Here is a 14,448-nt window from a genome sequence, read left to right on the forward strand (position 1 = left end):
TTGTGTATGATTGTGATTGTTTTGGACTGGGGAGTTTTTCAGGTTAAAAAAGAAACAGAGTAGAGCTAATCACAGGCAAAATCCTAGAGGAAAACCTGCTTCAATCTGCTTTTCACCAAACAGCTTTCGGCAGGGCAATAACGTATAACACAAGGACAAATATATACTGGAGTTGCTTACCAAGAAGACAGTGAATGTTCCTGAGTGGCAGAGTTACAGTTTTGACTTAAATCTGCTTGAAAATCCATGGCAGGACTTGAAAATGGTTGTCTAGCATTGATCAACAACCAATTTGACAGAGCTTTGAATTTTGAAAAGAATAAAGAATATTTTCTCCAGAAAGGTGCTTCTACAAATTATTGACTCAGGGGTGTGATTACTTATGTAAATTATATATTTCTGTATTTCATTTCAATAAATTTGCAAACATTTCTAAATACATGTTTTCACTTTGTCATTACTCACCCATCTATACTTTGTGTAGATGGGTGAGGGGGGAAAACAATTTAATCCATTTTGGATTCAGGCTGTAACACAACAAAATGTGGAATAAGTCAAGGGGTATAAATACTTTCTGAAGGCACTGTTTTTTTGGTAATACAATTGCACAGAGAAATAGATTTAGTTTAACAAGTTATATATTTTTGCTCTCAAAAAGATAGGTGTGATAAAATTATTGACCCTTACAAACCTCTACAAATGCACAATTGAGAGCATCCAGTCAGGCTGTATCATCGCCTGGTATGGCAACTGCACCGTCCGCAACTGCAGGGCTCTCCAGAGAGTGGTGCAGTCAGCCCAATGTATCACCAGGGGCACACTGCCTGCCCTCCAGGACATCTACAGCACCCAGTGTCACAGGAAGGCAATGAAGATCATCAAGAACATCAGCCACCCGAGCCACAGCCTGTTCACCCCACTACCATATACAAGGCAGAGACAGTAAATGTGCATCAAAGCTGGGACAGAGAGACTGAGAAACAGCTTCTATCTCCAGGCCATCAGACTGTTAAACAGTAGCTACTAGTCTTAGTCACTGTTCTACCCAGCTACCACCTGATACTCTACCCTGCCCCTTAGAGACTGGTCACTTAAATAATGTTTACAAACAGTTTCACCTACTTCATGTATATCAAATAGAATAAAATATGAAATGGTATTATATGAACGGTATGTACTGTACTCTAGTCATTGCTCATCCTATATACTGCTGTACACACATTTTCTATTCATATTCTGTCCATACTGTCAATAGACACCATTATTTGTATGTACAGTGCCTTTGGAAAGTTTTCAGACCCCTTGACTTTTACCACATTTTGCTACATTTTGTTTTTTCCCTCATCAATCTACACACAATACCCCATAATGACAAAGCAAAAACAGGTTTTGAGAACTTATTCATTTATAAAAATAAAAACTGAAATATTACTTTTACATAAGTATTCACCCTTTGCTCAGTACTTTGTTGAAGCACCTTTCTACTCAACAAATTGGATGCAGTCTATCACAGTGCCATACATTTTGTCACCAAAGCCCCATATACTACCCACTACTGCGACCTGTATGCTCTTGTTGGCTGGCCCTCGCTTCATACTCGTCGCCAAATACACTGGCTCCAGGTCATCTACATGTCTCTGCTAGGTAAAGACCTGCCTTATCTCAGCTCACTGGTCACCATAGCAGCACCCACCCGTAGCACGCACTCCAGCAGGTATATCTCACTGGTCACCCCCAAAGCCAATTCTTCCTTTGGCTGCCTCTCCTTCCAGTTCTCTGCTGCCAATGACTGGAACGAACTGCAAAAATCTTCTGCACATCCTACCATTCCAGTGTTTAATTGCTATATTGTAATTACTTTTCCACCATGGCCAATTTATTGCCTTACCTCTCTTATCCTACCTCATTTGCACATGCTGTATATATATTTTTCTACTGTATTTGTAATGCTCTGGGTGTTGTGGTTGTGGAGTCAGACGCAGAAGACAGAGAGTGCAATGCTGTGCTCTTTAATGCACCAACGCACCACAGGGTGCTCACAATAATAACGGCCCCAAACACGGGGAATGAAAAATGTACAACTGAAACACACGACCAGGAACAAACACGTTCCTCTACTACAGAGTCGAAGGTCACAATAATTAATCCCGCACAACAAACAGGCTGTCTAATAAAGCCCAACTAATCATTTACAAACAGGTGCTACCAATAAACATACAAGGAGGGGGAGGAAAGACAATCAGTGGCAGCTAATAGGCCGGTGACTACGAGCGCCGAGCGCCACCCGACCGGGAAGGGAAGCCACCCTCGGTTGGACTAAACCCCGGATAAACCTCCGGTAGTAGTTGGCAAAACCCAAAAACCGCTGCACCTCCTTTACCGTGGTCGGAGTCGGCCAATTACGCACGGCCCTAATGCGGTCGCCCTCCATCACCACCCCCGAGGTGGAAATGCAATAACCCAGAAAGGAGACGGCTCGTTTAGAGAACACGCATTTCTCAGCCTTGGCATATAGGTCATGCTCCAGTAGTCTACCAAGCACCTTGCGTACCAGAGACACATGCGCGGTGTGAGTGGCCGAGTAGATCAGAATGTCATCGATATAAACAACCACTCCCTGCCCGCACAGGTCCCTGAGAATCTCGTCTACAAAGGATTGGAAGACGGCTGGAGCATTCTTTAACCCATACGGCATGACGAGGTACTCATAGTGGCCTGATGTGGTACTAAATGCGGTTTTCCACTCGTCTCCCTCCCGAATACGCACCAGACTATACGTGCTCCTGAGATCCATTTTTTGTGAAGAACTGCGCTCCCGTGAAATGATTCCACCGCCATAGCGATGAGAGGTAGAGGGTAACTATACCCCACTGTGATGGCGTTTAGACCTCTTTAATCAATACACGGACGCAAACCTCCCTCCTTTTTCCTCACAAAAAAGAAACTCGAGGAGACGGGTGAGATGGAGGGCCGAATGTACCCCTGTTCCAGCGACTCCGTGACATATGTCTCCATCGCCAACGTCTACTCCTGGGACAACGGGTACACGTGACTCTTGGGAAGCGCAGCGTTTACCTGGAGATCTATCGTACAATCCCTTCCCGGTCGATAAGGTGGTAATTTAGTCACTTTCACTTTACTGAAAACGATTGCCAAATCGGCATACTCGGGGGGAATGCACACTGTGGAACCCTGGTCTGGACTCTCCACAAACGTAGCCCCGATGGAAACTCCCAAACATCTTCCAGAACACTCCTCTGAGCACCCCTGGAGAACCCCCTGTCTCCACGAAATTTTAGGATTGTGCCGGGCCAGCCAGGGAATCCCTAGCACCACTGGAAACGCAGGCGAATCAATAATAAAAAGACTGATACGCTCCCTATGATTCCCCTGCGTCACCATGTCCAGTGGAACCGTGGTCTCCCTGACCATCCCTGACCCTAATGGCCGGCTATCTAGGGAGTGCACGGGAAAAGGAGAATCTATCGGTACCAGCGGAACCCCTAACTTCAGGGCGAGTACGCGATCCATAATGTTCCCAGCTGCGCCTGAATCGAATAGCGCCCTATGCTGGGAAGAGGGAAAAAAGTGAAGGAAAAAAGTTAAGACAAACAAGTGGCCAACAAGGGGTTCTGGGCGAGTTTGATGCTGACTCACCTGGGGTGATCGAGAAGCGTTCCGCCTGCCATCTCTACTCCCAGACGGACCCCTCCAGCACAGATCGGCCGTGTGTCCTCTCCGACCACATTTGGTGCAGGGAAGGCCTCCTCCTCCGGTACCCCTCGGCACAGCCCCTCCCAACTCCATCGGAATGGGAGCGGAGGGGCTGGGTGGTGGAACGCACAGGACCCTCTCTGAACGCCCGCGGGCAGCCAGCAGATTGTCCAGTCAAATGGACATGTCAATCAGCTCATCCAGGGAAAGAGCGGTGTCCCGACACGCTAACTCCCTGCGGACGTCCTCCCGGAGACTACACCTGTAGTGGTCAATAAGGGCCCTGTCGTTCCACCCAGATCCTGCTGCCAAGGTCCGGAACTCCAGCGTGTAGTCCTGGGCGCTCCTCCTCTCCTACCTGAGATGAAATAGTCGTTCTCCCACCGCTCGGCCTTCTGGAGGGTGATCAAACACGGCACGGAAGCGGCGGGAAAACTCTGGGTAGTGCTCCCGCGCTGAGTCTGGGCCATTCCAGACTGCGTTCGCCCACTCCAGAGCACGACCCGTGAGGCAGGAGATGAGGACACTCACCCTCTCCGCTCCCGAGGGAGTGGGTCTGACGGTGGCCAGGTATAGCTCCAGCTGGAGTAAAAACCCCTGGCAACCCGCCGCTGCTCCATCATAAGCCCTCGGGAGCGTCAGACGGAGGGTGCTGGAGTCGGGAGATGGAGAGTCCGGAGCCGGGGGTGCCGAAGGTGGAGAGAGAAGACCACTCCTCTCCCATTGGTCCATTCTCTCTATGACTTGATCCATCGCGGATCCGATCCGATGGAGGACGGTGGTGTGGTGGAGAACCCGTTCCTCCATCGATGGGAGAGGGTTGGCTGCTGCTCCTGCTGACTCCATTCAATTTTTTAGGTGCGGGATTCTGTAATGCTCCGGGTGTCGTGGGTGTGGAGTCAAACGCAGGAGACAGAGAGTACAATGCTGTGCTCTTTAATGCACCAACGCACCACAGGGTGCTCACAATAATAACGGCCCCAAACACGGGGAATGAAAAATGTACAACTGAAACACACGACCAGGAACAAACACGCACAAACCTCTACTACAGAGCCGAAGGTCACAATAATTAATCCCGCACAACAAACAGGCGGGCCGGCTGTCTAATAAAGCCCAACTAATCATTTACAAACAGGTGCTACCAATAAACATACAAGGAGGGGGAGGAAAGACAATCAGTGGCAGCTAATAGGCTGGTGACGACGACCGCCGAGCGCCACCCGACCGGTAAGGGAAGCCACCCTCGGTCGGACTCGTGACAGTATTATTGATTGTATGTTTGTTTATTCCATGTGTAACTCTGCGGTGTTGTATGTGTCAAACTGCTTTGCCTTATCTTGGCCAGGTCGCAGTTGCAATTGAGAACATGTTCTCAACTAGCCTACCTGGTTAAATAAAGGTGAAATAAATCAAATAAAACTTTGGCAGCCATTACAGCGTAAAGTCTTCTTGGGTATAACGCTACAAGCTTGGCACACCTGTATTGGGGGAGATTTGCCCATTCTTCTCTGCAAATCCTTTCAAGCTCTGTCAGGTTGGAGAGGGAGCGTTGCTTCACAGCTATTTTCAGGTCTCTACAGAGATCTTAGATTGGGTTCAAGTCCGGGCTCTGGCTGGGCCACTCAAGGACATGTCCCGAAGCCACTCCTGCATTGTCTTGGCTGTGTGCTTAGGGTTTTGTCCTGTTCGAAGTTGAACCTTCACCCCCAGTCTAAGGACCTGAGTGCTCGAGCAGGTTTTCATCAATGATCTCTCTCTACATTTCTCAGTTCATCTTTCCGTCAATCCTGACTTGTCTCCCAGTCCCTGCCGCTGAAAACCATCCCCACAGCACGATGCTGCCACCACCATGCTTCACCGTAGAGATGGTGCCAGCTTTCCTGCAGACGTGACATTTGGCATTCAGCCCAAAGAGTTCAATCTTGGTTTCATCAGACCAGAGAATCTTGTTTCTCATGGTCTGAGAGTCCTTTAGGTGCCTTTTGGCAAACTCCAAGCAGGCTGTCATGTGCCTTTTTACTGAGGAGTTGCTTCTGTCTGGCCACTCTACCATAAATGCCTGATTGGTGTAGTGCTGCAGAGATGGTTGTCCTTCTGGAAGGTTCCCTCATCTCCACAGAATAACTCTCACCTCCCTGACCAAGGCCCAAGGCCCAATTGCTCAGTTTGGCCCAGCGGCCAGCTTTAGGAAGAGTCTTGGTGGTTCCAAACTTCTTCCATTAAATAATGATGGAGGCCCCTGTGTTCTTGGGGACCTTCAAGCTGCAGAAATGTTGTGGTACCCTTCCCCAGATCTGTGCCTCCACACAATCCTGTCTTAGAGCTCTACAGACAATTCCTTCAACCTCATGGCTTGGTTTTTGCTCAGACATGCACTGTCGACTGTGGGACCTTATATAGACAGGTGTGTGCCTTTCCAAATCATGTCCAATCAATTGATTTTACCACAGGTCTAGTCTAATCAAGTTGAAGAAACATCTCAAGGGTGATCAATGGAAACAGATTATCCTGCGCTCAATTTTGAGTCTCATAGCAAAGAGTCATAATATTTATGTAAATCAGGTATTTCTGTTTAATATTTGTATTAAATTTGCTAAATTTCTAAAATCCTGTTTTCACTTTGTCAATATGGACATTGTGTGTAGATTGATTAGTTTAAAATATATATATATGAATACTTTCCGAATGCACCGTAAACATATTGTAATTAACAATGGAATATTTTGAATAGGCTAATGGATTCCAAATTAGAGAACTGGTCTGTTCCATATTTATCTACAGTGGTGGACTGGGACCAAAAAAAAATCAGCCCTGGCATGGGACCAAAAAATCAACCTGGCATTTCTAACATTGAGCCCCCCTCCCCAATTATTAGCCAGATAATGATCGGTTTGAGCAACAACAACAACAAAAAAGTTAGACAGGCCCACTGGGCTAAAAATGGACCAGCCCATCTGGTATTTGCCCAAAATGTCAGATGGCCAGTCCTCCCCTATTTATCAACCTTCTAATCTAGGTATATTGTCCAGACATATCATACTACAGTGTAAGCCTACTATGCTATTTGTAATTATCTGCCATGAAAATATATGTTGTTCTTGCTGGGAACATACATGTGTGTGGTGTGTGGCCACTAGGTAGACCGGCACGCTCAGCTCTAAAGTGTATGACGTCAGTGGCAGGGAGCTGGTTTCGGTTCGCGTGGCCATGTTGGAGCTCAACGTGACAGCTCAGTGCAGCAGGTAACACACCGATCAACAAAATCATCCATCTGCAGGTGCACGTGTACCCTCAAATTATTAATGTGTGGAAACCGTGTCCACTCTGAGCCTATTGGAATACAGAGCAGCGTGGGGAAAATAAAACATTAGGCTATGCACCACACCAAATAATTATTCCCACGGGGCATTACAGTTGTATATAATAGTTTACATATTGACTGTAGTCTACTCTTAGGTTAGGTGGATTGGTTTATTGGGAATTATTGTCATGGACACAGGCAGGCCTATAGAGGCTTTATCTAAACCTAAAATGTAAAATCTACTAAAGATAATACTTAAAAGAGAAATATATGAAATACAATTTTCTCATCATGAAGGTAAAAAAACATTCACAAACATTTTTATTTTAAATGGGCAATTTGCATTTGCTACATCTATTTTTGGACGTATACATTAATATACATTACTTTTGCATTAATATACTTATACATATGTAGGCCTACCCATTGATTTTTGAAGAATACAACTTATAAATACCCGATGAGCTTAGTTCAACTGTGGAATACCCCATCACAACCCAAACGATAAGCTTGTTTTACTCCATGTTTGTAAACAATGTACATGTAACCAAACACTATATAGCCTCAACACATGGTTAAAACTGTAATGTTATAATGGATAGTCAGTTCTTGCATCAATAGCTCTGTCTATGAATTTGAGATTGGTTACATTTCTCCAGCACCATCCCTCAGGTTTTTTAACCGAAACAGGGGCGAGTACACGCGTTGTTATTGCTTCTACCGATACCTGCAGCTTTAACCCTCACACTGACACAAGTTGAATATGTGAAGCTACACGCGAAAGAAAAGTTATATGTTCTTCCCTGTAAATGTTCTGTGGATATATTCTGAATTGTAATAAAATTAAGCCATAGAAGGGGTAGCTTACCTTCTCTCCCCTATAAACCACTATTCTGCATATGACTATAGAATAACAGGAATGTGATAATGCATCTATTGTATCTTAATTCTGACACTTTCCTATAATAACTTTATATATGCCATGTCAATATTATGCATATGAATGCTGTACATGGAACAGAAGCCGGAATGTAGAACATACAGTAATAACAAACGGTAGTCTATAAGGCTAAGTGTGTAAGGAATTCTGCTCGACTTCCTATATAGTAAACATATACTTGCTCGTTCTGCCTAGAGTTGTCTTATGTTCTCGTAGCATAGCTGTGGCATGGTGGTACACGGGACACAGCCCGCTAGAATAAGAGGGAGGGCCATTCTCGTGCAGATCCTCTTTAACTATAGAAATGGGTTGTACTCTAGATGGCTTGAAAGCACCGTCCAACACGTGAGGCTCATGTGACGGAGGTAGATCAGCTCTCCAACGGAGAGACGTGTCTAGTCACAGGGTTTATTTAACACGTAGACCAAACCACCCCTCTATCACACATTTACCCGGGAGTAGAGCATCTGAACTATTGCTGTGCTTGGATCTCAGAGTGACAACATCACATTGACAGTCTCTGCAAAGCAATAGCCTGATGAAATAATATTCTTTATAGAAAAAGTGTTCACTATTGAATAGAATAACATAACAATATTTTTAGCAATAAGAACAAACTTTTTTTCCTCTCAGATGACAGTATTAGCTGAATATTGAAAGACAACTGAAGCCTAGTTTTAAGATTGAATTGTTTGGATACCAATATTTGGATTTCATAAAGACGCAAAATGGAGAGGATTACAAGTGCGCAACCTCCTCCTTGTATGGCAAAACACCAGTCGCTGGAGATGGCAGACATGCAAGGGTAAGCCCCCAGAAACAGCTTACAATGTATGCATTACAAAACTGCAAAACAAAATAGTATTCTTATGTAAATAATATATTTTTTAAAACAATATAAGCATGACTTATCAATACTTTCTATTATTTTTGTCCTATAGAAAAGATTTCCCAAAGTACGTGTGCAAACACCGAAAGGGAATGAAGCGCGTGGAAGACAGTAAGGTATGCTTATGTTCTTTACTTAAAACATTTTGTACATATTAGGTTCACTTTTGTCGGCATTTCTTATTTCTTATACCCTATTGAATATATTGAATACATTTTACATATCTACTAACAAATGTACTTTTTTTCTCCCACAGGAGACATACAAGTTACCCCACCGATTGATTGAGAAGAAAAGACGTGACAGAATCAATGAATGCATTGCCCAACTGAAGGATTTATTGCCAGAACATCTCAAACTCACAGTGAGTACTAATTTAACGTGTAGCCTACTACTACTGACTGTGTAATAGGAATGCAAAAGCGCCACCTGGTTGTTCATGATTTATTTGTTGTCCAAATCAATACCTTGATTAGTCTGATTCCTTAATCCAAAAATGTTGCCTGTTATGACAAAGGCAACATATTATTCTTTTTTTTTCATAATGAAAATAACTTGTTTATTATTATTATTACATCAATAGTATTTCATATTATCAGATTGAAAAGTTTGGTTAATTATAATAATTTAATTAACTGCCTATGCATATTGCCTCAAACCCTTTCAAAACAATTTACATAAACAATATGTTGATAAACTATGTCTTAAATGTACTGTGTTGTGTTGGTGTGGTGTGCAGATTGCCTGCCTCCCTACCCTGTGGCAGTTTGTCTTCTGTTCAGCTGCTAAAACTGTTATATAAGAAAGATCAACATGCTTATCAAGGTCTTCCTGTTTTAGACTCTAGGCCATTTGGAGAAAGCTGTGGTGTTGGAACTCACCCTGAAGCATGTGAAAGCCCTGAGCACTCTCCTGGAACAGCAGCAGCAGAAAATCATTGCATTGCAAATCAGTAAGTTTGATACCTTGAGTTACACTGTTTCATTTTATTATGGGCTACACTCTTTCCCCCCAATCAATAGTATTATTTATTATTGACAGGCCATACCATCGAGACGATGCTGCTCAATCAAAGCTAAAATTGTATCTTTCCCATTAAAAAAGAAATAAAACAAGTAACCTGTTTCATTGCCAAAACTGTAGCATTATTAAATATGAACCTAATATCTGATATTACTTTGTTTCTCTCAGGGGATCAGAGCAGTGTTAGCTCAGAGAACAGTGAGGAGATGTTCCACTCTGGCTTCCATGTCTGTGCTAAGGAGGTCCTCCAGTACCTGGCTAACCAGGGGAGCAGCAGAGACCCCCTGACCCCCTCTGAAATGATCAGCCACCTCCACAAAGTAGCATCAGAGGTGCTCCAGGGTCCATTCAGCCCCCGGTCCGAAGAGCCCACCCACAAACCCATCGATAGCATGGAGAAGCCTGCTGGTCAGATGCCTAAGGGCAAGGAGGGTCACCCCAAGAACTTTGTGTCTGTCATTCAAAGGACATACCCCCATGGACATGGAGAGCAGAGTGGCAATGACACAGACACTGACAGCGGCTATGGAGGGGAACATGAGAAACGGGACCTCAAAGCCCAACGCTCAAGCTACTACAGCAAGGAGGAAGAGCTCAAATATGCTCTGGCTGAGAGGTTGGCAGGAGGTGGCGTCAAGCAGGAGGGTGCTGAGCCCCAGGCCAAGAGGTTAAAATCTGACTACTCAGAGGACGAGTCTTCCTCTGGGCAGGTGGTTAGCAGCCATCACAGCTACATGACCTTCTCCCAACACCAGACCCCCCTCTGCGTGCCCTTCTACCTCATCCCCCAAGCAGCTGCATCGTGGCCCATGATGGAGAAGTGCTGGTTCCCAGGGGGCATGCCCTTTTTGTACCCGGGCATGAATGTCTCAGCAGCCAGCTTGTCTCCAGAGAAAATACCTCAAAACTTAGTAATGTCTCCCAGGGCAGGTTCCCCGACACTCTACCAAGCACCCATGGACTCACCAGCCCTCCTTCAAGCTTTAAAACAAGCCCCCCCATGAACTTGGAATCCAAAGACTGATACACTTTTGTGTTTGCACCCTGCTCTATGAATGTTTGGGGTTGAACGGATCGCCTGCCGGAAGGCGTCCAGGTTAGCAAGGACAAACACGAGAGCACCAGTTTGTCTCCCTCAGCAACAGCAGCCCACACTCTCCCTTTGAGAGCAAACAACAACTGTCACGCACAAACCCAGTGGCCACAACCCTCCAAACCAGCCCACAGATCAACCTTGGAGCCAGTTAGAACTGAATCTCTGACCCTATGGATCACAGATGACCTGTTGCAAAGCTCTGAGTCACTGTGAAGAGCTGGTCAACACAAGGACATGACAAAAGTGGTTAAGAGAAGGACTGTGGGGATGGCTTCCCTGCACTTGTGTTGAATGTCAGAGTTAAACCCTGACTGTGATGAGCAGACAGCACAGCCCCCAGCCATTCAGACCTGCCCTTTGCACACACACCGGTCTGTATTGATTGTAAGAATTTAACAAAACCCCTGTAGATACTGCTTGAGGTTCTATGTGTTTTAGACGTGCGACCGGAGGATCCACATTTTCTGCATCTGTAACTGCAAAGGACCCGCCTTTAGACCAGAACGCTACCAAATACGTCTCTGGTTTATGTTGACCAGGGTTGTCACAAAATCCATTGCTCCCTCTTCACCCACCAAGTGTACGCTACATTGCAGCTAAATGGACTCCACTGGATTTTATTCTTTAGAAAAAGTCAGGATGGTGTCACCGGACCTGATATGTGTCACTCGTGTAAATAGAGGAATGATGCATTCAGTTATGCATTTTAGTTTTGAGTTTGTAAGTCACTACCATTCGTGTAAGTAGTTCTTGTGAGGTAATGTCTTGTAATTATTTTGTTATACTACTTGTACATCTCTATTTTTGATACATGACCTATAGAGTGTATTTGCATTGTAACTAGAGGGAGGGAATTTTAGATGGCCATTTTGCTGTTTGCCAAGAGAACATGTACATAGCATTGTGCTAAACCTGATTTGCATCATGCTCATTATTCATTTCGGGTCTGGTCAATTTCTGGCCTGACCGTAGTTCATGCTTGATTTTGCTTAAAGCAGACAAATTATGGCAGATGCTGAAATGTATTTGTATCAATTATTGAGGCTGTGGCAAAGAGAGGAGAATGAATGTAATGCTACAGCAAAATGTTAGTTTTGTATAGGATAAGGTACTTGGGATTTTCATTTTGGGACATAACAGAAGGTTGCTTGTTGTACATATTTTGTCTATAAAGTATTGTTTACATAAAGTTTTCTTCGGTGGAAATAAGAGTTTGGGTCTGAATCTTGGTAGAACACTAGCATGTTGCACAGCAATGCAACCCAACCTTGCTTCTCATCATAACATCACATGCTTACATAACATTAACACTCACATAATCCATAAAGCAGCAGTCAGGGGCAGACTGGGACTAGAAATCGGCTCTGGCATTTTCTGACACACCGGCCTATTTTTTCCTAGAGGCCCCCCACAACATCCCATTTTTTTCCTCGGGCCCCCATTATTAGATAGATAATTATCATTTTGTGCAACAACAAAACAATAAAAGTTAGACAGACCCACTAGGATAAAAATGGACCAGCATATATGGCATTTGCTATTGTAGACCTAAATCAAGAAGACATGAAAAAAAAGAAGACTTGGATTTAAGCAGGTTGCTGTAGGTAACTATACATTTACAATATCATGTTCCACACGACACAACTTGATAGGGATTCTATACCAGACTGATAGGATATTATAGTATGACTACCTGACATTTTTGGAACTAGTGGATTGATTGATAGAAAAAAATTGATTAGTCTTCATCATATTAAGGATAGCCTAGTCAAGCATATATTCAATAATATTTTGAGTGATTGTAAGTTTTATCAGTTAGAGGAAAAGTTCTGTGAAAACGTTTTATATAGGCATATGCCTAATCATCAGAAAATAAGAACTAACCAACATAACCAATATAGGCCTACCTGTTTTAGGCCTATAGCCTTTTTTTCCTACAGCATGTGGGCCTATTCCTAAAGCAAAAAGATAGGTAGCATAGCCTCCGTCAAATAACCCCAGAGAAGCATAATCTTCCAGCACCAAACTGGACAAGATCTGGACAATGTGCATAACAAGTGATATGGAGACATTATAGGCTACTATACTTGTTGAAGTCGAATTGCAGTTCCCATTGCTAATGCTGGTCAATCTGAATAGTGCAATAGGCTACCAGTTTATCATATCTGTTTACCTGTCCCACCGTTAATGCATTAACTGTATTTTCAGTGCAGTACAGTTGACTATTAAAGAATAACAATGGAAGACACAGCAATAATCTCATACTGGCATAAAGCATAGCCTATCTTCCAGCACCAAACTGAACAAATGTGCATAACAAGTGTGATGGATCTAGCTATATTAATGTATTCTATATATATTTGTTTACATTATGGGCTGCTAAAGGCTACTTGTAGTTGCATAGGCAGCGGGACCTTACAGCACACATAGATAATTCATTGCAAATGCTGGTCAACCTGAATAGTGAAATAGGCTATCTGTTTAACATATCATTAATGGCTGCCCCACCATGAAAAGACTGTAGGTCATGGCAAGCGCCGCTGTGAACATGAGGCACGTTTCTCCCAAGGATTTATTTATACGCTAGATGACTGACGGGTGCTCTTTTAAACCATTTTTTGGAAGCTATAGAAATGCATTTATTAATGTCTACATTTGTTTTTGCCATTTTTATGCGAGCTAAACATATATATTTTTAGAATAAAAAACAAACAAAAACAAAAATTATCCAGTCCCTATAAGGGTTTTAAAATAATAGAAGCAAGTTACAAAAATAAAAATAGAAAAAAATTGTGAAAAAGAAATTACAAAAAAACAAATAGTACAACAGCAATAAAAAAGGTTAATAAGTGGCTATATTAAACTAGTATAGGCCTAAATGCATATTGCCTAATAGATATAGATGTAGGATATTAGTTTGAGCTCATCTCCTACAGAAAGAAAATAATCTTGCCGCAACAGGAATTGTGAATTATTATGTGGATTATAGTTAATGGACATTTTTGTAGCAGTTGATACATTTTCCGGAAAAGTAAAATCAAGTCTAAAATTTCTAAGTGGAAATTGCAAACTTTAGAAGCCTTTTTAAATCTCAAATACACTACAAGTTATCCTGCAACAGTTGTATAGGACCAAATAAAATAATAGAAAAGTGACAATACAATCTATAATAATTTAAATGCAGAAATGTCAGGACTTATTTACCTTTATGTTTTATTTTATTTATTTCACCTTTATTTAACCAGGTAGGCTAGTTGAGAACAAGTTCTCATTAGCAACTGTGACCTGGCCAAGATAAAGTAAAGCAGTGTGACACAGACAACAACACAGAGTTACACATGGAGTAAACAATAAACATGCCAATAAAACAATAAACAAGTCAATGACACAGTAGAAAAAATAAAGTCTATATACAGTGTGTGCAAAAGGCATGAGAAGGTAGGCAATAAATAGGCCATGGGAGCAAATAATTACAATTTAGC

The 14,448-nt window shown here is 43.0% G+C and overlaps 1 protein-coding gene across 1 annotated transcript; it reads left to right on the top strand.

Moving 5' to 3' along the window:
* The first annotated feature begins 8,353 nt into the window (after positions 1-8,353).
* On the top strand, positions 8,354-12,172 carry LOC112220123 (class E basic helix-loop-helix protein 40-like). Its single transcript, XM_024381772.2, is given in 6 exon segments — positions 8,354-8,763; positions 8,900-8,963; positions 9,104-9,211; positions 9,688-9,799; positions 10,039-10,860; positions 10,863-12,172. Coding segments are annotated over 6 exon segments (1,215 nt in total). The 5' UTR covers positions 8,354-8,686; the 3' UTR covers positions 10,895-12,172.
* Positions 12,173-14,448: the final 2,276 nt, after the last annotated feature.

The sequence above is a fragment of the Oncorhynchus tshawytscha genome, linkage group LG02 (assembly GCF_018296145.1).
Source record: "Oncorhynchus tshawytscha isolate Ot180627B linkage group LG02, Otsh_v2.0, whole genome shotgun sequence".
Lineage (NCBI taxonomy): Eukaryota > Metazoa > Chordata > Actinopteri > Salmoniformes > Salmonidae > Oncorhynchus > Oncorhynchus tshawytscha.